Raw genomic sequence first — 26,403 nt, 5'->3', positions numbered from 1 at the left:
AGACCTGTTTGGGGACATGAGGTGGCCACTGACAGGGTTTCTACTAGAATGTTCCCTCAGGTGACAGGTGGTGGAAGTTGCACTAGACAACGGGGGCAAGACAGATGTGGATACTGCCTGTGGGAGAAAGCTGCTCACTTCCACGTGCAGGTAAGGTCCAAGGTCCCAGGGAGGCTGCAGGGAGCCCAGCTCCAGGTGTCCAGGGCCACTTTCTGTGAAACGTGCCCATCTGAGAACTGGCTTGCTGGTCGCACACGATTCATTCCTACCAGCTGGGGGCCACGTGCCTGCTGGTGGGCAGCCTGTCACATGGTCGGCTTGTGGCCATGTTCTGATTGAATGAGCTCAGGATGCAGTTCCTGCACAGGGGCTGTGAGGCTCGAAGTGGAAGAAATAACGTCCAAGCTGAGGACAGGGACAGGCAGAGTCCATCTCGAAGGATAAAGCTGCCTGACGCTGAGTTGGTTGGGATGGGGCGGAGGGAGGAAGGCATTGATGTGGGGGTAGCAGGGTCACCATGCTGGGGGTCCTTCTAGGCAGGGCTGTGTAGAATCACTCACACATCCAGTGGCCAGTAGTACTGCCCCAGGACCACAGCCTAAGGAGTCCTCAGATGTGTTCTTGGAATTGAGGCCACCTTGGTGTCACCTCAGGGCACAGTGATGAGAGCAACATGAGGGCCTTGATGCAGTGTGGGCAGCAGCCTGGCGACCATCCACGCGTGTTAAAAATACTGCACAACCCAAGAGAATTGAAAACACGTGTTCAAACAAAAATGTGCATGGGCACGTCCACAGCAACACTACTCAAAATAGCCAAAAGGGGGAAGCAATCCAAATGTCCACCAATTGAATAAACTAAATGTGGGGGCCAGCCCTGTGGCCGAGTGGTTAAGTTTGCGCGCTCCGCTTTAGCAGCCCAGAGTTTCCCCGGTTCGGATCCTGGGCGCAGACATGGCACCACTCATCAAGCCATGCTGAGGTGGCGTCCTACATGCCACAACTAGAAGGACTCACAACTAAAAATATACAGCTATGTACCAGGGGGCTTTGGGGAGAAAAAGGAAAAATAAAATCTTAAAAAAAACCCCTAAATGTGCTTGATCCATATGATGGAATATTATTTAGCCACAAAAAGGAATGAAGCTCAACACACGTCATAATGTGGGTGAACCTTAAAAACATCATGCTGAGTCAAAGAAGCCACATGCAAAAGGACACATAGCATATGATTCCATTTATATGAAATGTCCACTTATTGGGAACTGGATCCAGAGACAGAAAGCAGATTAGTGGTTGTCAGGAGCTGGGGGCAGGGGAATGGGGAGTGACTGCTAAGGGGTATGGGATATTTCCCTTTGGGGTGATGAAATGTTCTACAACATACAGAGATAATGTACAACATTGTGAATATATTTGATGACACTGCATTGTACACATTAAATGGTTAATTTTATGTTATGGGACTTTCACCTCAAAAAAGAAAAAAAAAAAAAAAAAAAAAACGCCCAGGCACATGGAAGCCAGCCCATGTGTTTTCTAAGAGCACACGGAACAGGACACCAGGTGTGTGAGCAAGTCTGTGGTGAGGGCCGCAATTCTTGGGGTTCCCTCCTCTCCAGGCAGGGATGGACTGGAGGAACATCAATAGAAGGGAAGAATACTCAGGTTTCCACCGGGTCCTTGGGTCCAGGGTCCAGGGCTCTGCGCTTTCACACCCTGTTGGTTAGTCCCTGTGGCCCCTTTGGCCGGACAGCAAGGGAGAGAGCTCGTCTCTAGAGCAGCACACAAGAGGTCAGATGGCATGGCAAAGACACAGCCAGTGATGGCTCCTGCAAGTTATTTTACTTTGAATATATAGGAAAAGAAATCCACAAATGGGAAGCTAGGTTCTATGGTTATGTCTTTTAAACAATGCTTTGTATTTACAAATTTATTTTTCCTGATTAAAAGCACCAGCTGAAGTTACAGGCTGCTAAAACCATTACATATCACAAACCCACTGAAACACATTATGCCAAACATACTTATTAAAACCCCTTAATGAAACAGAGAGAGAATGCAACCAACAAATTTACCCACCATGCCAGGCAGCCCTTCTCCGGTTTCCTTGCCTGTGTTCCTAATGAGTGGGACAGGGAGCCCTTGCCCCAGGGAGAGGATCCTCGCCTCACCCACGGGTCACTGAAGGGACCCAGTCAGGAGGAGACAGCTGTCTGGCTGCAAGGGAACCCAGCACCTCCTGGACCAGCCCCTGAGTCCTGCAGGCCCTGAGAGCCACCACTGACAGGAGGCAGCAGGAGGAACATATGAGGGTCTGACCAGCTTTCAGTAATTTACCTGCCAGCAGGAATCTTTCTGCTACTCCCTCATGCCCTGTATACGTAAGAGTGTGGAGGTTTTATTTATCTGTTTTTCCTGAATACTTAGCTATATGACACTGTGTGTAACATCTCCCTGGGCGCTTGCTTGCTGCCTGTCTTGAATTGTTATGATTGCGTGAGAAATTGTGAGGCACTAAATTTAGACTCACAGGAAGGTACTTATCGAAAACTTTATGTAATTGGAAGATGCTATGGTGAAGGGGAGGGTCAAAGCTCACACACGCACGCACTCATGTACACAGTTTGGCTTCCATAAAGCTAGAGTAGAATATTAAATATCGAGTACTGAAATTTTTCACTGTAAACTTAAGAACTTACCCTTAACTTTATATACACAGAGACAACAGGGTGATCACTAAAAGCACTTTAACTTCAGGACAGACATTAAGTTTTGAGGTTCTTATTTCAACTGCTCTACATACAAAATGCCCTAGAAGCAAAGAAAGATTTAAATAAATAGGCAGAGACAAACATGATGTACAGCGTGATGGAAGTAATGTGGGTCTAGAGAGGTCGGACAGTGTAGGGTCCAGGCCGGCAGGTGCAGCTTGAGGCGAGATGGGGACTCTGTCCCACATGTAGAGGGGAAGGCCTGGGGGGCACCCTCGATGGGGGAGGAAGACAGGACAGGGACAGCTTATGGCCAGGAGTCACACCCTCCTCTACAGGCCTCATGGGCCCAGGGGGTATTAGCCGAGGGGGCAGCCCAGAGCAGCATGAGACAGGGCCAGCCTTCCTTGGGTGACCTAGGATAACACAGAGATGGTGGGTCCTCTTAAGACAAACCCTGGCTGGCCCATCCCTCTGACCAACGGTTCACCTGCACACCTGTCACTGACCCCGAAGTGGGCAGCAAAGCACTGACACTAGCCTGGAGAGGGCAGTGGCCTAGCATAGGGAGGTCTGCTGACAGCCCTGCTTTTGGCTAAGGCACACCCAGGCCTCAGGGCCTGAGCAGCTGACCTGAACGATCCCAATGTTCAGAAGCAGCCTTCACAGTGCCAAGGGTAATGAGATGCAAACCAACAAGCCACTCTTACTTGTAAGACCACTCATCACCCCAGGCACTCTTAGGTGCCAGAAGCTGGAAGGGCTGGCTACCTAGACTGCCCCCAATGCCACCATCACCACTGGGGCATCTCCCCAACAAGCCAAGAGGAGTACAGAACTGAGCATGGCTGTCTGGGCCTGGCAGAGCCTCCTGGGGTCCAGCTCAGGAATACGTTTCAAGACTATCCTAAGACCCAAGGCAGGTAGGTCTCCTCTGTCTCCTCCTCTCTGCTCCTGTGGGTAGGGCAGGGGGCGAGGGGAGCTGCTGCCTGCAGGCCTGCTGAGCATCATCCACAAACATCCTCTGCTGAGGAGGCCACAGGGCTGCCAGGAAGCAAGTCCTTCATTCCAACACCCTGAGTTGGGCTGATGAGAGTCCTTTCCCCTTTCCTCTGCTTCCTCTTGTATCAATGCTGACCAGGGAAGGCGGCTGGTGCAAACACAAGAGTCTCTGCTCCTGGCTCCAACTCTGTGAATCACCACACATGCGTGCACATACACGCACACCTGTGTCTAAAAGCATGGCCACTCACATGGCCAGATGGTGAATCCAGTCAAGGTGCAGGTGTTTGGAAGCGGAGTTCCTAGATCCTCCAAGGTCCTGACCAGAGCCCCCACTGTCAGAAGAGCAGATGCTGGAGAGAAAGGCAAGCTAGGGAAAGTGTCGTGGCGGGTTGTGCATTTTTGTCCCTGAAGTGTGCCATCACTTCTTCCCTCCAATTTTGGGCCAGAAACTGGCGTCTTGTCTCTGGTTTCCGGAAGATGCTGTGAACAGAGTAAACACTCCAGCCCAGCATGGAGGCCCACGTAATGGAAGTCAGGTGGTGACACGTTGGCAATAGTGCCCACTCCAGCACGCAGGATCAGGACCTGGCTGGTGGCCAGCAGCCCACTTCCCACCCAGACATGCTCCCTCCAAGGTGTGACTCAGACATGGAAGCAGGACTGACAGTTCAAGACCACTTTAAAGGATGACTCTGAGAAATCGGCTCCAACATCCCACCTGTGAAGCTCAACACCAGGGGCCTGGTGCACAGCAGGAACAGCTGGTCGGCCCTTCCTGGGAGGGCAGGAAATCAGCCCCGCACACTCCCCAGGGACTTGGAAGCTCTGGAGACAGTCAGGAAGGAAGCTGGGAATATCCACACCAGCACGCATCCAAGGAAAGCTCAAGAGCTGTCTGGGTGGAAGTTGGGGACACATCAGGCCCCAAGGAGGCCCTGAGAAGCTGGGCAGTCCCTTCCAGGGGCCTCACAGGAGGCTGGCCAGGCTGGTGTTGGGTCCATTCTGAGCTTGGAACTGCACAGGGGGCGGGCCATCTGTCCACTGTGGGGGGAGAGGACACACAGGTGAAGTCCTTCCTGGGGAGTAGAGGTGTGCTAGGCCGTCTGTACCTGGAACGCTGCCCTCCTCAGCCAGGGCCCTCTTCCTCCAGACCCAAGTCAGATGGGCCCCTGGGAAGCACCCTGCATCACCTGCTTGGGTGATTGGCACTGTCTCCCCCACGTGAGGGGGCTCCTGAGGCCTGGCCGTTAGGGATTATTGGAGAAATGCAGGGGCATGGCAGCGAAGTGTATACTTTTCTCCTTAGGGAGTGTGCCCCTGGGGGGCTGCAGGCCAGGTGAGCCAGCCCTGAGGAGCCAACCAGCACCCCCATTTTGTCTTCCCACCCCATGCCTGTACCGTGATGAGGTTGTGCTCAGGGAGGCTGCAGGCCTCAATGTGGTCCTGGAGCAGCTGCTGTGAGAAGTTCTGGTGCATCTGGGCAGCTTCATGGGCATCCATGGCATTCCCGCAGGCCTTGTTCAGGTCTGAAGGTGGGACACATATACAGGGTGGGCCCAGTTTGCCCTGCCACTGCCCCTACATCCTTCCCTCAGATGCGGGCAGAGGCCTAAGGTCACGCCCCCAGCTCCACCATTGGGCCTGTGCACCTGGCATGTCACCTGCCCTGAGGCCTGTCTGGGGTCAGCAAAGCCGAGCTGCCAGGAGCCCTCACACATGCCCTCATGAGTGTCTGAATCAGGTGTCTTTGGAGGTGGGTGAGCAGTGAGGCCCACAGGGGCAGATACAAGGCCTGGACAGTGAGTGGAAGCTCGTGGGGCTCCCTGTGGATGCTGGCCTTCCCAGGGAGTTCCTGGTCAACCCTTGGGCACGTAGGAGCTCGCTGGAAGCAGAGTACCCAACACCTACTTCTGAGGCAGGACTGGACAGGCCCCAAAGCCCAGTGCAGATGGGAGCAGCCCCACCCCCTTCCTCCTTCCCAGAGCCCTGGGTGAATCTCTGGACCTCAGTTTCACAATCTGCAAATCCAGGAGCAGCAGCAACAACACTGACGTCTGCTGAGCACCTGCCCAGCACCCAGAGCATCCCAGCCGGTCCTGCCTGACAGGGACAAATGCTGTCACCCACCATTCAGCGGGAATGAAACCAAGGCTGAGCAACAAGACTCACAGCCCAAGTCTTTACCCAGATGCCAAGAACCAGTCTTCTGGGTCCCAGAGAAACTGAACCAGATCCCGCGTCGAGTTGATGCCATGAATGAGCCCAGTGCCCACTGCCCTCAAAGAGGGCCTCCTGACAAGCCTAAGAATGTGTTAGAACTGTGGCTATGGGCTATAGAGGCCCAGTGTGAGCAGAGGCTGAGCAGGGCTTACCAAGCATCTTCTAGCCTTGGGCTCTACCCAGTAGCCCTAATCTCTGGGAAGGGCCGGCTGCTGCACTCACCTCTCAGCAGGGCTGATGACCATAGCTGCACTGACATGTCTGGGATCTTGCTGGCCAGCTGCATGGCGGGCACCACCATGTTGTTACTCTCCTGTTGACCAAGAACAGCCAAGGAGTCAGGTGTGTGGCTGGGGCTGGTGGCAGGGCCAGCCCTGGCCCCACCTGCCATACCCAGCCCAGGCTGTGCCCTCCTCCTGCTGCTTGGCAAACTCCTACTCCTACTTCAGAGGCCAGCTCAAGGCCTTCTCTGAAGTACTCCTCAACCACCTTGGGGAAAAATAAACTGTCCCTACTCCTTAGCTATGCATGTGCCTTCTCACTGGGGTACAGCCAGGGGCAACTCTATGTGCTTTTGTCTTTCTAACCAGAGAAAAAGCCACTGGCAGCAGTCAGCTCTGGACCTAGGTCAGGAACCCATTAGAAATGAAGATTCAGGGGTCCCAGAGCCTGGGAGGAGGCAGCAGTCTGCCCTGGTGGGAGCGATGAGGGCTGAATGAACAAAAGAGGGAGAAAGAGAGGTTTCTCTTCTACATACGAGCCCACTCTTGTGGGAGGCTGCTTCAGACACGCAGGGTCGTGAGGCACCAGGATGTGACAACCCTCCAATTCTGACTCCCTGTGACTGCACAGCATCGCCACCCCGCCCCCACCCCCAATGCCCAGAATGAGCTGATTAAGAGCTGTTGGAGCCATAAACACCTATCCCTGATCACAGTGACCCACAGCACTATTCCAACCCTGCTCAGCCCAGGGATCACAAGCCCCACTGGCCTGAATGTTGGGTTCAGGGTGGCACTGGGAGAACTCCCTACACAGTGGCCCCTGGCAGCCCAGGGGACACCTGTCATTCAGCCAAGAGACTTACAAATCCTCAAAACCGACTCCTGAGGCCCAGCTTTAACACAGCCACGGTTGTGCAGGGTGTGCCTCCTCAGAGACACAAAAGCCCAGTGACTTCACACCACCCGTGGCTGGCACCTTGAAGATGAGCTCCAAGTGGGTCTCAAAGCTTTCCAAAATTGAACCAAGCCCTTCCAAGACCTCAGAATGCAAAGCAGAACAGGAAAAACTACTCCCCTCCTCTAGGCCTGGGGCTGGGCCTCTGTCTGGAAGCTGCTAGGAGGGAGAGTCCCCCTTGGCTCCTAGGCAGGCTTCCTCATGCCCACCTGGGGCCGCCCCTACAGAATTAGATTTTGAAGATCCGTGTGATCCTGAGAAGCATCCTGCCGGAGGCCACTCACAAAGTGCCTGTGGACACTCCAGCCTGGTAGGCCCAGGGTAGGGTCAGCTGTCTCCCCCACAGACCCAGAACTACTTGAGGCTAGGCCTGGGTCTGAGGGTTCTTGGGGGCCCTACATGGGCCCCATACACACAGCGAGCAGCAGAGCTCCACAAATAAGCTCTGTAAGATGCCCTGAGATCACCCAAAACATGAACCAGAGCTGCAGCTGAAGAACTGCTTTGCCCACTCAGCCCCCATTCAAGTTGGCTTCTGGAGACGTTTAGACAAACGAGAGCCAGCAAGGTCTGATTCTATGCCTAAGCCTGCCGTTTGGGGCTGTGTGACCTTAATCTCTCCAAATAGAAAACAGCCACCACACTGAGACCCGAGGTGGGCAGCCCACACTCAGAGGGTCCTCAAGCTGAGCCCTTGGTCCCCATCCAGCCCCTAGACACACACATCACGCTCAGAGGTTGAGGAGTGGGTGACAGTGTTCTAGAAGGAACAGAGCTACACTCAGAAAGGGGAACCTGAGGTTGTCCTCCTCTGGGGGTGGTGACATCCCCAGCACTCAGGCCACGGCCACCAGGACCTGAGCTGTAGGGCCTGCTGGCCTTGGCAAACACATGTCTTGTCATACGGCCATGGGGAGAGGGATGTGCCAGGCTCCTTAGTAATGTTCATTCTTAGGGAGCCCTGGGGTTTGATCAGATGAAACTTTATGGGCCAAGACATGTGCCCTGTGTTATCCATCTTGTGAAAACAGCTCAAGTGAGGTTGGCTAAACTACAGAGCAGATGCTGCTTCAGAATTCTCACTGCCATTAAAAACAGCTCCGACACAGAGGTGCAGAGAAAGACGAGATAAAATTATAAAACAGCCTGACAAACAAAACCTATGTGTGGGCAGGGGCGAGTGGTGGAAAGAGCCAGAAGACAGAGGACTTGTGATGATTTTCTCCTTTGCTTCTCAGACTTTCCATGACGAACACACCATATTTTATAACACAGACAAACATTTCCTTAAAAAAATTAAAAGGCCTTGTGGGGGCTGGCCCCGTGGCCGAGCGGTTAAGTTTGCGCGCTCCGCTGCAGGTGGCCCAGTGTTTCGTTGGTTCAAATCCTGGGCGCGGACATGGCACTGCTCATCAAACCACGCTGAGGCAGCATCCCACATACCACAACTAGAAGAACCCACAATGAAGAATATACAACTATGTACCGGAGGGCTTTGGGGAGAAAAAGGAAAAAATAAAATCTTAAAAAGAAAAAAAAAAATTAAAGGCCTTGTGAGATGGATGGGCAGGAGTAGGGGACAATGCATACCCTGGATGGGGAGACTCAGAGTCAGCTGATCCCACTGGGGACAAGCCTGAGGGTGCTCTGGGTGTGGGTGAAAACATGGGGTGCCCTGAGGGCACTGTGTGTGCTGGAAAGAAATGGACCCAAGAGATTCTGGCTGAGAGGACACATCTCTCCACTCCCATGTGTTAACACACAGGAAGAGGAACCTGCCCTCAGCCCCACCAAGCACTAGGGCTTTGCCTGACCATTGTCAGCGGCTGGCATTGGGACCGTCTGCGCCACAGACCCACCCTCTAAGGACCCAAAGCTCCCCTGACACCCCCAAAGGTGCCCCTGCCCTCACTGAGCCTCTTGGAGCAGTGGGGGAGGGAGGGGTAACTGAGACAAGATCATCAAGCGGCCCAGGATGCAAAGTGGTACTCAGTGATGCTCCCCCAAGCACCATGTTGCTCCCCTGCTCCTTGGCCTGGCCCCAGATACTCACCCTGTGGTTCCCCAACACATAGAAGATGTGGCCCAGGAGGACGAGGGAGCAGGCGGTGAGCCGGTTCAGGTCCTCTGCATTGGACATCTTCAGAGTTTCTCGCAGGAATCGCCTATGCGAGGGGAATAGACACTGAAGCCCTATCGGGATTCCTTTGGGGAGAAAGAGGCAGCAGTGCCCTCACAGCCCCAAGCAGAGCCCGCCTGGTGGGGTGACAGAGGACCTGGACACATGCTGTTGGGGGAAGAGAACCACCCAGAGGGCCAGCCTGGGAGGCCTCAGGCATGGGGCAGCCCACCTTCACCCAGTACTCACTTGGCCTCGTTGTAGCGTCCCTGGAAGAAGGAGAAGAGCCCACGCACATAGAAAGCTGCCGCTCGGAGGCAGTGAGAGCTGAGGGAAAAGCAGAACGTCACAGCTTGGGGGGGTTTTTGTGAAAGCAGCAGATTTATAAAAGGGGAGTGTAGAGGGTGAGGTGTCAGGGTACACAGTGCAGTCTGGGGCCCATGGGTGCTCACACCACCCCAAAGAGCAGAGAAAGCATAAGACTCTTCTGGGGCCACCTACCTGACAGGGAAGCTGTGGTCTGGATTGATCCTTTCCAACAAACTGTACAGCTGTGGAGGAAACATCAGTTAGGATCATTTTGCATTTCTAAACGTGAGAGGAATATGCTACAAAATTAACTAGGGCTGCCTGCAACTTCCTGATCCGATCTGACAGTGAGGGCCCATACCCTGAATCCCACGACTGTGAGCAACCTGCTGGGATAAGGGGCAGGACCTGCAGCATGACTGACACTTTATGTCCCCTCTGGATGTGTGTGGAGGGTGGGTTGCAGGATGAGAGCTGAAGCAGGCTGAGGCTGTTCCCAGTGCTCCCACAGCCCCTCCAGGAAACAGACACGGGGGTGAGGAGACACAGGGAAGCTGAGCTCCTCTGTGACCCACCAAAGCCACAGCTGGCCCTCAGATGACCTTGCCCACTGCACTTCCTGATAGCCGGAGCAGCTGGGCTGGGCTTTCTGCTCCCTGTAGCCCAAAGCATTCTAACTAATCCAGAATCTAGGAGGTTAACTAAGCTTTTTGTAGAAAAGAAGTGACGGTGGCCTGAACTAAAATGAATGCTGGCAGGGTGGAGAGAACTGGTCAAATCTGAGATGTTCCTGAGGCAGGATCCCAGGGCTCGGGGGGAATCCCAGGGCTGAGGGGGAGGTTACAAGGGGAACCTGGTGTGAGCATGCTTGTCCTGCAAGGGCGAGCCCTGGACCCCCCCCCCACGTCCCCCAGGAAGCTGGGGCATCAGAACAACCTAGGGGCCTAGTGCAGATGACTGCCTGAGCTGCTGCTCCTCAGAACTGAACCATGAGGCTTTGCTGATATTCTAGAACAGACAGCTCAGGGTAGAGAAAATTGTTTTTCTTCTGTGGGATTCAAAAAAGCTTGGCTTGTTTTTAGCAGAGAGAAGTGCTATTTGGCTACGGGAAGGTTTCTATCCCAAACTTGGCCTTCCCCCAGCCACACCTGCGCTCGGACAGTGTGGGACTCCACTCCATTGGACAGCGGATACCCTGGAGTTGCTGAGATTTGCTGGTGCCCAGGGCAACACCCTCCACCCACCCCTGAATAAGAGTTGAAAGAAAGGATACCAAATATGAAGCATGTCACCTACTACCTCTTGGTGTCTATTTCCTTCCCGTATATACACACTCGCCAGGTTGGTCACAATGAAGGCCCATAGCTCCTGGTGATTGGTGAGCTGGAACAGGAGACACAGGGCATTAGGGGGCTGGGCAGAGTACAGACTCATCACATTGGGGGTGCCTGGTGGCATCAGAGCCACCCAAATGCTCCACAGTGGCTACTTTGGATTCTCCTTATTCTTTTCACTTCAGACACATCCCCCTCGCCTCCTACACCAAGGACAACAGCGCTATCAGTTCTTTTCATTACAAAACCGTCATCCACCTTATAGGAAATTCAGGAAAGAAAGAAAAGGAAAACCACCTGCCCTGATCCTGCTCTCAGAACACTCCGCAGTTTGGCCTATTTTCTGCTGTCTCTCAGGACTCAGACCTGAGCAGCCCCTCCCTCCACATCACAGTCAGTGACCGGGAACTTCAGTGCGCGTTGACACAGCAGAGGAATGCACTGGTCATGGGGGACACCCTGCCCAGGTGGATGAAGCTGTTGGAGACAAGATGCTGCCAACAGCCAGTGGTGGATGGACCACTGTCCCAGCTCTTTTGGGGGAACAAGAATAGCCAAGAGTAGGAATGATATGAGTGGCCCAAGCCACTACCTAGACCCTGGTTCCTCGCAGGCTGAGCAAGCGCAATTGTGCAAGAGGCCGAGGATGCCCGGAGAACAGAGACCCTGCCCGCATGACCCCAGCAAGTGTCAAAGAGGTCCAGAGAATCATTATTTTTTTTTTCTTAAAGATTGGCACCTGAGTTAACAACTGTTGCCAATCGTCTTTTTTTTCCTGCTTTTTCTCCCCAAATCCCCCCAGTATGTAGTTGTATACTTTAGTTGCGGGTCCTTCTAGTTGTGGCATGTGGGACGCTGCCTTAGCATGCCTGATGAGCAGCGCCATATCTGTGCCCAGGATCCGAACTGGCGAAACCCTGGGCCGCCGAAGCGCAGCGTGCGAACTTAACCACTCAGCCATGGGGCCAGCCTGAGGGTCTTCTGACCTGAGTAAAGATGCTAAGATGTCTGTCATTGGGACCACAGGAAGAGGACATGTTTGGGGTCAGGGGGGTTTGGATCCGTGTCCCAGCTGCACCACTTTCCTCCTGGCCTGGTGGGTAAAGACTCCCTGGAGCACACATCATCCATCATGGATTGTGACATTGAACTAAAGCAGGAGCAGCCACTTGTGTAAAGTGAGATAGGGACGGAGGAACCGAGAGACCTTCATGGGGCTATAGGTAATGTGGGGCAGGTGTGGGGCGTGTCCTGGCACCAGTGTGGCAGGCAGCAGTGGACGTGACACGAGCCAATGCCAGCCTGGCAGGCTGTTGAGAGGGCTGGGAATCATGAGTGAAAGTGGCTAACATGTGGTGCCATCCCCTTGGCCTGGACACCCTGTGTTCTGCCTTGTGGTTGCCGTCTGGGTTAGACGGGGAAGCCCCACCTGAGGCTGGCCAGGAGCACCTTGCCACAACTATCGCTTGTCACACTGTGCTGCCAGCATTGGCCTTGTCCCCACCCAAGCAGCAAAAGACCTGCCACAGAGAGCCCTGGATAAATGGCACGTCATTGTCACAACCAGCATCAGGCTAAACACTATGGAGTTGCCTGCTGACCATGGTTTTGTGCAGCTGTCGTCTTCATCACACCTGACTCCTTACTGAGAAGCACCACCCACCCAGGGGAGTGAGGGCCGTCACCTTACCCGCAGGGCTGTGGTGAACTGGGCTTCTGCGTTGTCCATGCAGTTGACTGAGACACAGTACAGGCCCTGGAAGAAGAAGGTACTGAGGGCCTGGAGTCATATGCAACTCACCCTGGGCCACATGGCTGCACCCAGACGAACCTGACAAGTGACTCTATTGAGCCAGCTACATCTGAGCTTTATCCTGACTATAAGGGAGAAAGATGGCATGCTTAATTATTCCTGCCTCCCGGGAGCTAGGTCAACTTAGACTTGATGAGATAGATCCTTGTCAGAATGAAGCCCACCGGGAACATTCTGGATCCTGCCTGGGGTGGTGGTCATGGGGTTACTAAGTGGCCTGGGGCCAGAGGCAGGCGGCCCCTGTACACTCACCAGCAGTGTGTGTAGCTGCGCTGCATGGTTGGAGAAGAGCCGGGGCGACTGTTGGCACAGCTGGCAGACCTGGGAGATCTGCGGGGAGAGAGCATGTCTGACGTCACATGGCTCGTAACCTGGGACCCGGTGTTCCAACAGCATTGGGGAGAGACCCCAAAGCTGGCGAGTGTGCCCATGTTCCACCCACACCAACAATGGGCACAAAGTCCCAGCAGACATGCCCATGAGGGAAAAGTGCAGCCCTGACCTCCTTGTGGTTGGTGACCTTTGTCTGTTACCTGCCTTCTACTCCATTTCTAACATGTGTCTCAGCCAAATAGCACCTTCACCCAACTTAATGCCCCCGTGCCGTCTCAGGAAGGTGGGCATCAGGGGTTACAGATCGTGGGACAGGAAGAGTGCTAGGATTGCTGTCATGGGACCCCAAATCCCCAGACCTCATGTTCCTTGGGCAAAAGAACTTTTAGGAAAAAACCTACTGATGTTTGTATCAGATTCTCTGATCAGTCGTTCCTGTGCAGGGTCAAGAACTGCCAGTTACAGTGAAATGACATGGACAAATGTCCTGCCAACATGCACTGGGCAAACTTACATCTACCCACGTGACCACCTCTGAGACCCAGCAAACTCCAACCCCGCTCCTTGGCCTTACCTCCTGCAGGGCAGTGGCCTTGTGTCCTGTGACGAGCCTGCACATGATGATGTGCTCGAGTAGGATCACTTGGAAGGAGGACAGGATGGGGCTGCAGTCGAGCACTGGGGGCGACAGGCAGGGGTGAGCACATGGGGCGCAGCTGGAGGAGATGGCACAGGAGACGCTGAGCCCTGGCCTCATCTCCCATCTCCTACCACACTGGCCCCTTGGCTACCTGGGTCCGAGCTCAACTGCTCTGCTGGGCGCTGGCCCAGCAGCTGATCGATCACCTTGCTTGGTGCCCAATGCACTCTCAATCGAGGGGGTTCATCTCCCTGTCCAGGTGGGGAGATGGGCTCACAGCCAGGTTTTGGTGACCAGAGTGTTCTAAGAAATCCCTGGAGGGATCTGTCTTCCATTCTTGCCCCACCTCGACCCAGCAAGTACTCAAGAACACCCAATCACGCCAGGTTCTAGAAATGGTGAAGTTGCCCAAGAGAGTGAGACCATGTGACAGGCCTCAGGCAGCAATGTGGGCCTCCAAGTGGCTGTTCTCCCATTGGAATCAGACAGCACAGCCCTTTCCCAACTTGGCCACAGGGAAAGAATCACAGTGCCCGCAGGCTTTGGTTTTCTGGCTCTGACAGCTCTTCCCCTAGCAGTGCTGAAGGGGGCACAGGCAGTGAACAAGCAGGTTAACAGGGACACTGAGCCAGCCAAGGATATGTGGAGCTCTGGGTTCCTGCTAGTCAAAGGTCTCTGGTACCACAGGACAGATTAGTTGAGCGCCCAGGAAGACCCAAGGCCTCCAGGGGATCTACTGTTGGTCAGTGAGAGCTGAGTTCTGATCCCAGCCTCACCCTGAGCACGATTCACGTTACAACACTGATGACAGACGGCAAAAGCAGCCACCACCCATTTCAGCTGAGCACTGCTGAGCCAGAGGGGCCCTGCTAACTGTCACAGCCATCTTATGCAGTTGGGGGGGGGGGGGGGGACAGGATAGAGATGGCACAAGACCCCCAGCCAGGCATCAAGGGTCAAGCTCAAGCCTGGCCTGGTCTGCCCTGACCCCAAGTTGCCCCATCTGCCAAGTGGAGTAACAAGACCCACCGAGCAGGGACTAATGGCAACTGCTCAGGGCTGTGGTATTTCAGGGTCCTTCAAACCCAGCACAGGAGGCAGTTGTCAGGCCACCAGCAGTGGGTGCTGTAGGCAAGCAACCCTTGGAGCCTGACTTACTCTTGAGCTTCTCTAGCTGCATCAGGGCTTTGTCCGTGTACTTCTGTGCCTTCTCCAGGTAGCCAGCCTGCATGGAGTGCATCACGGTCACCTGGCGATAAGACCAGATGGTGGCGGTCACTGGGGCCCTTTCCTTGGCCACCTGGCCTCCCGCCTTGGCCCCCCTTGTCTACTCACCAGGTAGACAAGCACACACATGTGCTCCTTGGGCAGCCAATGGAAGAGATCGGCAGGGTTGCTGGGCAGGATCTCATCGTCGTGCAGTGTGGAGATGGTCTGGATGCACTGCTGCAGCTGCTTCAGGCATGGCTTCACGCTTTTCACCTGCAGTGGGTGGGTGGCACCACATACCTCAGCGTCCACCCACTCCCATCTGGTGCCAGGCCCCCACGGTGGTGGCTCAATAGGCCCTGCCTGCCCAGTGACCCCTGGGCCCCTTCCTCCTGGGGGCTCCCACCACACTCACCACCTGCAAGAAGCCCACCCTCAAATGGATCAGCTGGCTATCAGGGTGAAGGGAAGGGCCAGGTGGGTCATCGGTGGGACTCAGACTCAGCCACCGCCCAGTGGGCCTGACATGAAGGCCTAGGAGAGGCCTGACCCTGCATGAGCCACGTTTCCTCTTTCCTGCAGTGACCCTGAGGGGGCAGGACAGCACCAGGAAGCTGGCAGTCAACCTCAGGGTGGGAGGCTGCCTCCCATGCCTGGGAGGTCTGCAGGTGCCATGGTTCATATAGACTGGCCTCTCCATAGCATGGAGCCCCATCCCTAGGCCCCACAGGCCATCTCCGTGCTATAAGCACCCCATGAGAGTCTGCACTGTGATCCTACATGCTGAGCATGGCACTCAGTCCAATAGGGAAAGGTGAGTGTGGGTGGGGGAACCGAGAAAGCCCCTTACAAATGAGAGGCCCACTCAGCGCTTTCTGGGGCCTTCTCTGCCACCAGGCTCCACCTGGCCTTCCAGCACCCCAGAGAGACCCTGCCTATGGTCAGCCACTGGGACAGAGTGGGGTAAGGTGGATGGGCAGCCCCACTCAAAGGCCAAAATGTTCACCCTCAAACAGGTACAGCCGCTCCCAATTACACAAGGGTTATGGAGTCGAGTCTCAGACACGGCCAATCCCATCAGTCCCTACTTGCACCCCACAAAGCTGTCATCAGCTCGGGGGTGGTGGAGAGATAATGCTTGAGCACCTGACATGTGCCAGACACCCTACCAGAATCCTCACAGCTTATTCTCACGAATTCCCCAACTGTTCTTAGAGGTCTTCCACTGTTCATGCACCTATGAATGTGTGAGGCCACTATTCCCGCCATGAGGGCAGGAACAGGACAGACCCACTCTTGGAGCACCCTCTGAACGCAGCAGCATAGTACTCATACACCATGGGGTGTATAGAGGGAACTGAGCCCCAAATGACAGATTCACTTTGTGGTGAGGGTCAGGAGACAACTACACAGCTGTCGTCTCAGCCCAAGGGCTGCCCACAGCCCGCCCACTCCCCAGCAGCCGTCCTGTGGGAGGTGCTACATACCTGCCCAGCATCCAGGTAGTGGGTTACCTGGAGAACCAGGAAGAAGACGCGCAGAGACTCCTTCTGGATGGGGTTCCCCTGCCAGTTCTCAACTATCTGTCCACAGAGGGTCAGCAGCGGGTGGACTTCCTGCAACTTGCGCTCCATCAGCAGCAGCTAGGGAAGGAGAAGCGCAGGTGCTAGGAGTCCCTCCCAGTGCACAGGGCTGCCCACCTGCCAAGGAATCTCTGGCACTACACAAGAAGGGAACAAAGCTGGGCTGGAACCCAGGTCCACCCAGCTCCAACCCAGGTTGCTCCTTCTTCAGCACAAATCTCACAACCTAGAATCTGAGTTTCACCTTGGAACCCAGCCAGGGCACCAGAGCCTTGTCCTATAGGCTGCCTGACGTGTGTGAGGGTCTGGGTGTCCGAGGTGCCACACCATGGCAAGCGGGAGTGGTCTCTCCACACCCTGAGGGGGCCTGGCCTCCTGTCCGCTACACTGGCCCCATTCCACCCAGCCTCAACTTACCATCCCTTTGCTGAGGAGGAACAGTGCCCTGGAAAACAGAGAAGAGAAGTCAGTCTGTGAGGCCCAGGAGCCTCCTGGGATGACCGTGTGGCCCAAATGTTCACAAGGAACTAATGTGCCACCTCAGGAGTCTGTTACGCAGATAACAGCAGCCCTCAGAGGCCCCCAGGGAGGTTTGTTTTATTTACAAGACTGCTCTACTTTGTCCTATTTATCTTTCTTTACTTTTTTTTTTTTTGCCTAATTTAGAAAGTCACGTGGTTCCAAAGACGAAGGCATAAATGGGTGCTCAGAAAGCATGAAGGGCCAGGGTATAGGACGGCCTGTCTGCCATGACTGTACTCTCACTGACACAGCAGATCATGGCTTTTAGTTGGTGAACAGCACAGGCTGGGCGCAAGTGTCCACCAACTAGACACAGCAGATGGTGGGTTCTAGTTGGTGGACAGCAGAGGGTGGGGGCAAGTGGGCAGGCTGGGGCACCTGAACCCAAATCTGCACGTCACCGAGGCTTCTCCACAACTCCACTTCCTCGCCTGGGACTGCCTGAGCCCTCTCGGGCTCTCCTGAGGGCTAAGGGGTTGAACTAGGGAAGCCTCAGCACTGGCTATCTCCACCTTCAGCACGTGGCAAGGCCAGGAGATTCCTATTGTCTTTCTTAAATCTTTCTGCACTTTCTAAATGAGCACGTACTGCTGTCACCAGCAAGAAAAATAATAAAATAAGCACATTAAGAAGTTCAGATAATAGGCAAAATAAGAGGTGAGGGAGCTGAGGAGGTGGTCACTGCCTTGACAAATGGCTCTGGGGCTGTGCTTGTGCAGAGCCCAAAGGCCTCCAGTTTGCTCAGCACCTAAGTCTTTGTCCCACCAGTCTTGGCAAAGTCCTCGTGTGCTGTGGCCATCAAGTGGGTGCATTCTCCCCATTTTACAAGTGAGGAAACCGAGGTCACCGTCACACAGGCGAGATAAGTCTATGCTCTAGGCCACCGTGCCATCCTCTATTGTTACCTCATGGCGTGGAGACTCTAGGATCTACTTGTCCATTGTTTGACTGTTCAAATCTTAGGCCCAGAACTTCACATGAAGGTTCCCATGTTGCCACACAGAAGCACTCACTTGGAGGCCCTATGTCCATTGTCAGAGGTTCTGGGCCAGGTGACCTGAAAATGCCCTGCCCTGGTGGAGCCCATCCAGGCCACCCACCCACGGTGGCATGGAGGCCTGTCTGGGGACACTAATGAATGAAAATGTGCAGCGATCAGCCATTCCTGTGCCTGCAAGGGGTCAGTGTCACCATGGACCCCGTGACGGCTGCAGCATGAGAGGGACAGGAAGGGCTAGACTGTGTGACAGCCTCAATCCCAGGGCAGGGTGGCTCAGGGACCAGGACAGCCTGCGGGGAGCTGCGTGGCCCCCAAGGGTGCTTGCAAATCTACAGCTCAGAGAACAGAGTTGGGGACTGTTTTGTCTCAACAATTCCATGGGACAAGTTCAGCCCTCATGTGACAGAACTTTCCAGAATCCCAATGCACACAACAGAATAAGAGCACCCCTGCCTGGAGTCTGTTTACTGTAGAAGATTCTTCTTTTGGGGGAAAAAAAGAGACAGACCGGAGGCCTGCATAGAGGGTGAAGTGCCAGCGCCTTTGACTCCTGACCCCTAACCCTAGGGCTCCAGTCTCTGTATGGTCTAAGCAGTTTTGTGCATAATATGAATCTACGCCCCTCCTTTTACACAAATGTCCACTTACTCTGTGCATCCAAAAGATCCTAGGCGTCCCCTGAGCAGGGATACTGGGGTTGCCTACGGCACTGCCAAGCACAAAGCCCACATTCTCAGTGAGCACTGCTCTCGCATCTGTGCCACAAAGGAGAATGGCCCAGCAAACCACGTAAGTACTTTCTATTTCAAGAGATACTAGAAATGTACAAGGGCCAATGGTGCTGAGAACGCTGGCTGCTCCTCGCCCTCACAGTAGACTCTCTAACTTCTGACTTTATGAATTGATGGGGCAAGAGGGATCTCGGTGCTGCTTTAATTTGCATGTCTCTTATTGTGCACAAGGATGACCAGGGTTTCATGCTGAAGTGTGAAATTCTATTTGTCGTCCAGGATCAAGATGGCCAAGCTTTTTGTAAGTAAGAGGGGGAAGAGTGTGGGGAGAAGGTGCCTACCGCGTGTACTCGGATCCTACTACCCGGGCATACTCGGCCCCCACGCCCAGGAGGTCGCAGGCTGACACCAGGTCCTTCTCAAGTGTGTGCAGTTGCTGAAAAGGAGAGAGAGCAATGACCCTCACTTCCAAACTGCTTGTATTACAGCACCCGACCATAGCGCTTTGCTGGCAAGTTCAACTCAGTGTCAGTTTTGAGCCAAACTAACCAAAGAATCTCATCAACATTAATTGCTTTGGGTAGAGAACTTCACTTTGCCTGCAGTGTACATCATCTAAGCTCAATGGCACACAGAGCCAGCAGGTAACACTCATGGGCACAGACTCCCAGGGCTGCTAGCATGTGTCTGTGTGCTTTGTGGGCTGCCTATGGGGGCTGGGCACCAGGAGGGGTGGCCAGAGGGGTCCCAAATGGGAAGGGACTCCCTCAGGGACAGGTGTCTATAGGAGTTTCAAACATAGAAGACTTAACAGGCTGAAAGGAAGGAACAGCTACGAAGGCTTGGTCAAGAACTTGGGCTCCTGTGTGCACACACAGCCCACCAACTCTGTGACCTGAGGCAGGTGACTCACCGCCTGGCCTGTTTCTATCCTGGCCTGCCAACAAGCACAAGTGTGCATGGGAGGATTAAAGGAGGCAGTGCTCGTATGGGGCAGCAGTGGGATTGGGGGGAGGGAGCGGAAGGGCCTCAGGAGCTCTGGCTGGGTGAGCTCTTCCCAGCAGGGGAATCCTCTGAGGGGGTCCCCCACAGGACAGGGGGCACTTCCAGCTCAGGCCTCACACACTACATGCACAGGCAGGTGAGGTGGCTGTGTCATGGAAGGTGGGTGAGAGGCAGCCTGGTAGGCAGGCTAGGTTGAGGAAAGGAGAGGCTGGAGGTCGGCTAGTGAGGGGGAGGTATGGGCAGAGCCTAGGATGGAAGAAGGGCCCCTCACGGTAGAGCCTACCCATTGCCCTAGGCCTGCTGGCCCTGCCACTGCAGCCAAGGTGGCCCAGCCTAGAGAGCCCCCCAGCCTGAGCATATTGGAGCACAGAGACTGGAACACTACCTATCTGAGGGAGCTGAAGGGAGACTGGCAGAGACCATGTGGAACCTAGGGCAAGGCCTCAGCAGCCCCCACTCTGAGGGCCCTGAGAGAAAAGGCTTGACTTGGGCATTTCTTGCCCAATAGGCAGTCCCTTGGAATCTCAGCACAGCTCTGAGAAAGCACAGTGGGCTGCTGGCAAGAAACGCTCCCTGAATTCATATGAATACAGGCCAAAGGGAGCATCAGGAAGGAGAGGGACATGAAGACAAGGCCCTGTGTCAGCCACCGGGGAGATGGGCACTCCTACCAATCACCCTGGGGGCTGCTGAGAGTGAGGCCCATGCTGGGGGGACTGCTGAAGACAGAGGCTGGAGGGGGTTTGTGAGCAGCTTAAAGAAACATCTCCATGCACTTGGTGCAGCAGCCTGAGGAGGGCCTGTGTGTCCCGGAGTCTGCCTTTATTTGTACTCAGGGTAGGTGTGCCGCAAGGTCATGGCCCCATTAGACACTCACAAGTCTCAGTCAGGCCCACAATACTTACAGCGAGCTGGAAGAGCAGGCGGCAGTGCCAGTACGGGGTCTGCTGTGAGATCTGGATAGCTTTCCGCAGCAGCGGCTTTGCTGCATCGACGGAATTCTGAAAGGAAACAGTTGAGTCTGGGGAGGAAAAAACAAGCCAGCAAACAAGCTGGATTCCTTACGCAGCAGCTGTGGTGCCAGAAGGCCACTCCTGTTCAGGCTCATCAAAGATTTGTGGGTTGCCAATTTACTTTATTAAAAGAGAAAAAGATATTTTATTGGACTCACTGTCTGGAAAGTTTCTGCATTGCTCTTAAAATAACACCTCATTCAACTAAACTGCAAGCAGCTTTAGTTCAAAATCCTGAACAGTCAAATTGGATGACAAGTGCCACCTTTCCTGTTCTGCAACCAGAAAGAGGGGTCAGGGGTGTGAAACATACACTGTCTCCTGCCCAGGGAGCCTCACACATAGCTGCCCAAAGTGGGGAAAGGTGATTTTCAGCTACATCTGAGATCAGGAACCAGATTAAGAAGGTAAACCACAGGGACTTGTTTAGGAATTAATCACCTTCAGCCTAGGAATAAGGCTGTTTTCCAACAGTCTTCAGAAAGTTTTAGAAGAAGATTCTGCCAGCCCTCGATAGCAAGTGATCACCCAGAGACACCCCATGCCACAGTGCAGGAAGTAGGAAAGTAATGGGAAGTGTTAAAAGCCAGAAGGGAGTCCACTCCTGACAGCACCAATTTGTCACTGTGCCTTCGCTGCAGGGAGAGGGACTTTGCTTTCAAAAATCTTCATATGTTCTTACCTCTTGACAGTATAATTCAGACAAAAGACTTGCTGCTTCAAATTTGACATCTTCAAACTGGGGGATCTAGTGACATGCAGTTAAGGAAATACAGATGCTGCAAAAAGGCCAGTTTAAAAGGCCACTACTGGGGTTCTTACACAGCAGAGGCTGCTGGGACAGGCGCATCCTCTCCTGCTCTGAGACTCCAAGTTCACGTATTCTCCAGCAACCCCTGAGCCTGCTGCCAGCAGGTGCAGAGTTGGACACTGGGGCACAATGAGGAGCACAGCACCCAAGGAGAGGCCACTGGGCCAAAGGGGCAGCCACAGCCGAGCAGGGATTCTCCAGGTGGTCTGTAGAGCAAAGCCTCAATCCGTGGGGAGTGTCATGGGGGGACTGAAGTTTATAACATGTTCTTTCTTTCACATGGAGCATTCTTTAAAGGGAACAGAAGCAACAAGAAAAGGATACTTGCTGAGATATCAACCACTGAAAGGAAAAAAAAAAGGATTAATTCTCAGTCAAATGCTTGGTGCCTGCTTATTGGTATCACTTTGGAGTTTACACACGTTGTGCTGTCACCTGAGGCTGCAGGTGTTCAGTCAAGCGAGAAGGTGGCCTGCTCCGCCTGAGAGGGTGGGCTCGCTCTCCCTGCAACCCAGCAACCAGAGTGCATCTGGGGGAGAGGGAATCAGAACATGCTCCCCAACTGACGTGGTCTTCCTGTCCCTGGGTGCTGGAGCCAGAGCAGGAGTGAGAATCCCAGCCCCTCCCACTAGGCGGCAATGCTTCAGAAGGAGGAGTGCAGAGGGGCCCCCAAGTGCCACTCACTGCAGTATGCCAACAGTCAGCAAATCATGTCACAGGAATTAATAACAGAAGAGTGGGTCTAGGGGTATCAGCCCTTACTGAAGAAATGATATTTAAAAGATGCTTGAAAATGAGCAAAGATAGCCTCAGAGAGGAGGGAGGAGCGCTTCAGGAAGGATCAGTGTGGGTAGAGCCTGGCCAGGGGGCGGGGGTGATTCTGAGACCCAAGCTCGCTGTCCCTCTCAAGCACATGCTGGGACACACTCGACATACTCCACTTGAGGACGACTGTACCTTGGAGTTCAACATCCCAACAGGAAAGTGATCAGAAGTCAGAAAGATAAAAGGTAAAGAGATACACATCTAAGTACAGACGTGCAGACTCTCTTGATTCTGCAATGGATGTGCAAATGAGTGAAATGGAATAGTCTACTTCAAAGACAGTGTGAAAATAAGACAAGACTGAAAATTCACACAGGAATAGGTGTACAGCAAGAGGAAAGATAATAAGGTGAAAATGAAATAAAAAAGAACACAATCTGACAGAATCTGCAGAAACAGCTTCACGAGTTCTCTCGCCAAAAGATTTCAGAGTAAAGCAACACCCCTTATAATTATGAACTATTTATTCAAGGAGTCCCAGAGCAGCCAAGAATTCTGAGATGTCCATATCACTGCCAAAACCACGAACAAGGAAGGAAGGCTCTAAGGGAGAATGTCCTGTCCTGCACTGTGATAGCTACAGGATCTGCTGAGGAGACCCAGGGAGTGAGGCAGCCAGCAGGGACTCCGAAGGCCTGCAGAGGCAGGTACCACTGAGAGACTAACGGCTGTGACCTCAATAAAGCTGCTGAGGACAGAGAGAAACACCCTCCATGCCTCTGATGGGAGCACGTAACAGATGATTCTTTCAAAGTTGGTAGAACTGATTAAGCAGATGGGTAAGGATTTTATACATTCCTTCTAGAAAGCTTACAAATGCAGCTGAGGAGGTAGTTAGAAACCGACATAAGCAAATAGGAGGATAAATAATCTAACCATACATATATGTGTGTATATACATATATATATATATATAAAAAGTGATTACCAAGGAGGTTAGGGTCTCCCTGAGAGAAAGCAAAAGACGATGAAAAGAACAGGGGAGCGGAATATAGTACTGAGTTCAGAGGCCAATTAAAAGTTTTTCCTATAGCACTTATAAGTTAGAGAAAATGAGATCAGGAAAGAACAGCAGGGGGAACGATCAAGGAAAAAGTAGTGAAAAAAAAAAAAGAAAAAAAAAACTTGCCATTTTTCTTTACAAAAAAAATTTTTTTTTGTTACTCTGGGTTGGCTCCCTGAAAAGAAGCTGGAACTTCTGTGGCCATTTATTTGCTCTTTAGGACTAGAAATTAGCAAACCACTTCTAAAAGGAGAACATGTTATGCTTCTTTATCAAGTGAGCCTGGGAAAGGAAAGGATAAAAGTTGATAGCTGGCTGACTTGGGAAAAACGCACAACTAATAAAGAACGAAGCTTAAAGAAAGCACGCTTGCATTGCAACCCAACAGGAGATCACAAACAACTGCAGAAGGAAAACAGCACAGAAAACGACATTTCAGTTGAAATCTGGACAAATTCCCAGCTGGGCATGCAACGGACAGAAAGAAAGGGATTTCCAGGTGGTATGTCAGTGTGAGCCATGGAGGGGACCTTGTGGCTCTGTGGAAGACCCCACAAGATTCAGGGTTCTGTAAAATCGAGGGAAGGAACTTTGCAAGGATAAGGGGTTAAATTATGGCTCCAAAAGCCAAGCAGTTACAGGGAAGCAATCTGAGGCATGGGTGCTTCCACTCTACAGCGCTGAGTGGGCAAAATGTGATAACGACACAGCAACTGTGAACCACTGCTAGCAACTGGCTGAATTCCGCCCCCATCTACCCTCGCCCTCTCGGGAAGGGAGGTGGCAGGATTTGTTGTTAATCAAGAGAAGGGAGAGCTTCAGAACAGAGTCATTCACTGAAGGCACTGGGCCACCAGGCCAGGACAGTCACAGCCTCCAGCTCCCCCACACCCAAGGAAGCCTGGCAGTTCATTTGATCTCAGCCTTATCATGGCCCAGGAGAGACCCTGACACCAACCAGTAACAGACAGCTTGGGCACTCCTTGGGATCAACCTGAGACGGTGAGCAGCTCTCCAGGCTCCCTCCTCCATCCCATTTAGGCCTCTACTCACAGGTCACTCCCACAGACTCCCTCGCTACCTTTGCCAAAAATAGCTCTCCGTCAACTCCATCCGTTCTCCCTGGTCCATATTTTTCATGGTTCTTCTATCACAGCCTAACCTTTTACTATATATTCATTGCTTGTCTCCCTCACTAAAACAAGCTTACGTGGGTTGGGACTGTCTTAGTCATCGCTGATCCCTAGCACCTAGAATCTGGCTTGGCACCTGGTGTGAGCTGATTAAATATCTACTGAATGAGTGAAAGACAAAAACCTTCACAAAAACAATAGTGACTTATTGTCTTGGCATGGAACCTGATGATCCTGAGCCTAGGTTTGAGCCCAGTTTTGTTAATAACCTGTGTGGCTTTGGGCAAATCCCTTCACCTCTCTGGACCCATACTGCCTCACTCCTGAAACAAGAAAGTTGATGAAGCAAGGACTAAAGTCTCCTTGACAAAACAAAGATCTGATATTCTCTGGAAGGCAACCCATCACTAGCCTTGCGGGTTCAGATTTATCTCAGATCAATAAACTTTAAAAATCTCAGTTGATTCTATTGAAGAAGTCTCTCCTTTAAACAGAATAAAGCTAGATAAATGGCAAACGCTGGTGTGGTCTGACAGGAGCGCAGCGTTGCTGTGAGAAGAAACTCCACAGCCAAAAAGACATCCCACAACTCAAGACTGGGGGATGGGGCCTGCCTCCTGAATGGGACGGACTGGTGGATGGTGGGAGGAACAGAAGTCGCTGCGGATACAGAGAAAGCAGAAGCTGTGAGATTCCCCACCTCCCCAACTCCTACTGAGCAACTGGTCCTGGAATCCAGAGCCCCCTCAGTTCCACCTCCTTACAGGACTTCAAATGACCAACTCTAGGCCTTTGCCTCCCACCTATGACTCCCTGCATCACTGACGGGGGTACAAGACCCTCCAAACCCTTATCACACTTCCTGGTCCAGGTTGGAAACGCCTTCCCAGGTTTCCTGAGAGACCAGGCTTCAGATTCCCAAGGGATGCCTCCCCTATGCCCAATCACTTCAGGAGGGAGCGTTCAGGCTGATGCTCCCGAAACTGAGCCCAGAGCCCCGAGGAGGTGGAAGCTGCAGGGCCCACTGGCCGAACTGGGGAGTCCCCATAGGCGCGAACAGGCATCCTTCTGTTGATATCCTCCTGAAAACCTGAAGAATGTGGGCCTGTTGCTCCTGAAACGAGTCAACTCTCGGAGCATCTGAGCGGGGTCCTGGGGCCCTGCCTGTCACCAAAGACGTTAAATAAGATGTGAGGCGAGGCGCTCAGGTCCCCTGAGAGGCAGGCGGCTTTGGGTCCCGCTGCCCCCGCGGAGATCGCGCCCCAAGTCCCCGAGGACCGGCCCGGGCGCCCCCACCCGCTGGGGTCGCGGCCCGTCAACCCCGGCGGCTCCGCGAGGAGCCCGCGTCGCCTCCTTCCTCGCGGCCCGGCCCGCGCTCACCGCCTTCTCCAGATGGCTGCGCGCCTGCTCGCTGTTCTTAGTGTGGTGGTAGAGTACCGAGCCGAGCTGCAGATGCGTTCGGGCCTCGATGCGCTGCGGCGGCTTGAAGGGGAACACGGCCTGCAGGCAGTGCACGCACAGGCGGATCTTGGGCGGGCTGGAAGTGCGGAAGTGCTCGGCGAAGCCCAGAAGAGCCAGATACCACGACTCGGCCGCCTCAGCCTGCGCTGCCTGGGCCGCCGCCGCCTGAGCAGCCGCCGCCGCCGCCTGCGCCGCCATTTTGGCCTCCACAACAACAAGCCGCCGCCACAAGGAGGCGGAAGCAGGCGAGCAGGGCGGGGCCGGGCGCTACCCGCGTCTCTCGCGAGAGCTGCCGCGCAGAGCATCCCGGAACATGTAGTTTGTATTTGGAGGGGCTGTGCTCCGGAAAGGTATGAGAAAAGGCGACGCCCTCTGGTCTGCGGGACTGATATCCAACATTGGTGATAGGTCGAGGTTTGCGTTCCTCGGGGTGAAGACCCCC

General features: G+C 53.7%; 1 protein-coding gene across 5 annotated transcripts; it reads right to left on the bottom strand.

Moving 5' to 3' along the window:
• Nucleotides 1-1,827: 1,827 nt before the first annotated feature.
• MAU2 (MAU2 sister chromatid cohesion factor) lies at nt 1,828-26,178 on the bottom strand. 5 transcript variants are annotated; one of them, XM_046671382.1, is made up of 20 exons: nt 25,881-26,178; nt 21,975-22,043; nt 21,864-21,881; nt 21,411-21,476; nt 20,621-20,716; nt 19,052-19,146; nt 16,875-16,902; nt 16,362-16,517; nt 15,001-15,147; nt 14,824-14,914; nt 13,600-13,703; nt 12,945-13,022; nt 12,570-12,635; nt 10,842-10,928; nt 9,738-9,787; nt 9,486-9,563; nt 9,171-9,282; nt 6,161-6,251; nt 5,117-5,244; nt 1,828-4,759 (listed from the first exon to the last, which is right to left on the bottom strand). In XM_046671382.1, the coding sequence occupies exons 1-20, from the start codon at nt 26,157-26,159 to the stop codon at nt 4,685-4,687; spliced, it is 1,914 nt and encodes a 637-aa protein (XP_046527338.1). In that variant the 5' UTR covers nt 26,160-26,178; the 3' UTR covers nt 1,828-4,684. The 5 variants fall into 5 exon arrangements, 4 of the variants coding, with proteins under 4 accessions (XP_046527338.1, XP_046527340.1, XP_046527341.1 ...); XM_046671384.1 differs by having other exon boundaries at nt 10,845-10,928; XM_046671385.1 differs by lacking the exon at nt 21,975-22,043.
• Nucleotides 26,179-26,403: the final 225 nt, after the last annotated feature.

This window comes from Equus quagga, chromosome 9, assembly GCF_021613505.1.
Source record: "Equus quagga isolate Etosha38 chromosome 9, UCLA_HA_Equagga_1.0, whole genome shotgun sequence".
Lineage (NCBI taxonomy): Eukaryota > Metazoa > Chordata > Mammalia > Perissodactyla > Equidae > Equus > Equus quagga.
The sequence above is the reverse complement of the archived record's forward strand: the minus strand, read 5'-3'. Positions and strand labels throughout refer to the sequence as shown.

What these genes read in the sequence shown, in the direction of transcription:
- MAU2 (XM_046671382.1), bottom strand. Translation starts at nt 26,159, where the DNA reads ATGGCGGCGCAGGCGGCGGCGGCGGCTGCTCAGGCGGCGGCGGCCCAG. An exon ending in GTAGGATCCGAGTACACGCG is followed by an intron (nt 16,903 to 19,051) that starts GTAGGCACCTTC and finishes TCTGTTTTCCAG; the next exon opens with GGCACTGTTCCTCCTCAGCA. An exon ending in TCCTCCTCAGCAAAGGGATG is followed by an intron (nt 16,518 to 16,874) that starts GTAAGTTGAGGC and finishes CTCCTTCCCTAG; the next exon opens with CTGCTGCTGATGGAGCGCAA.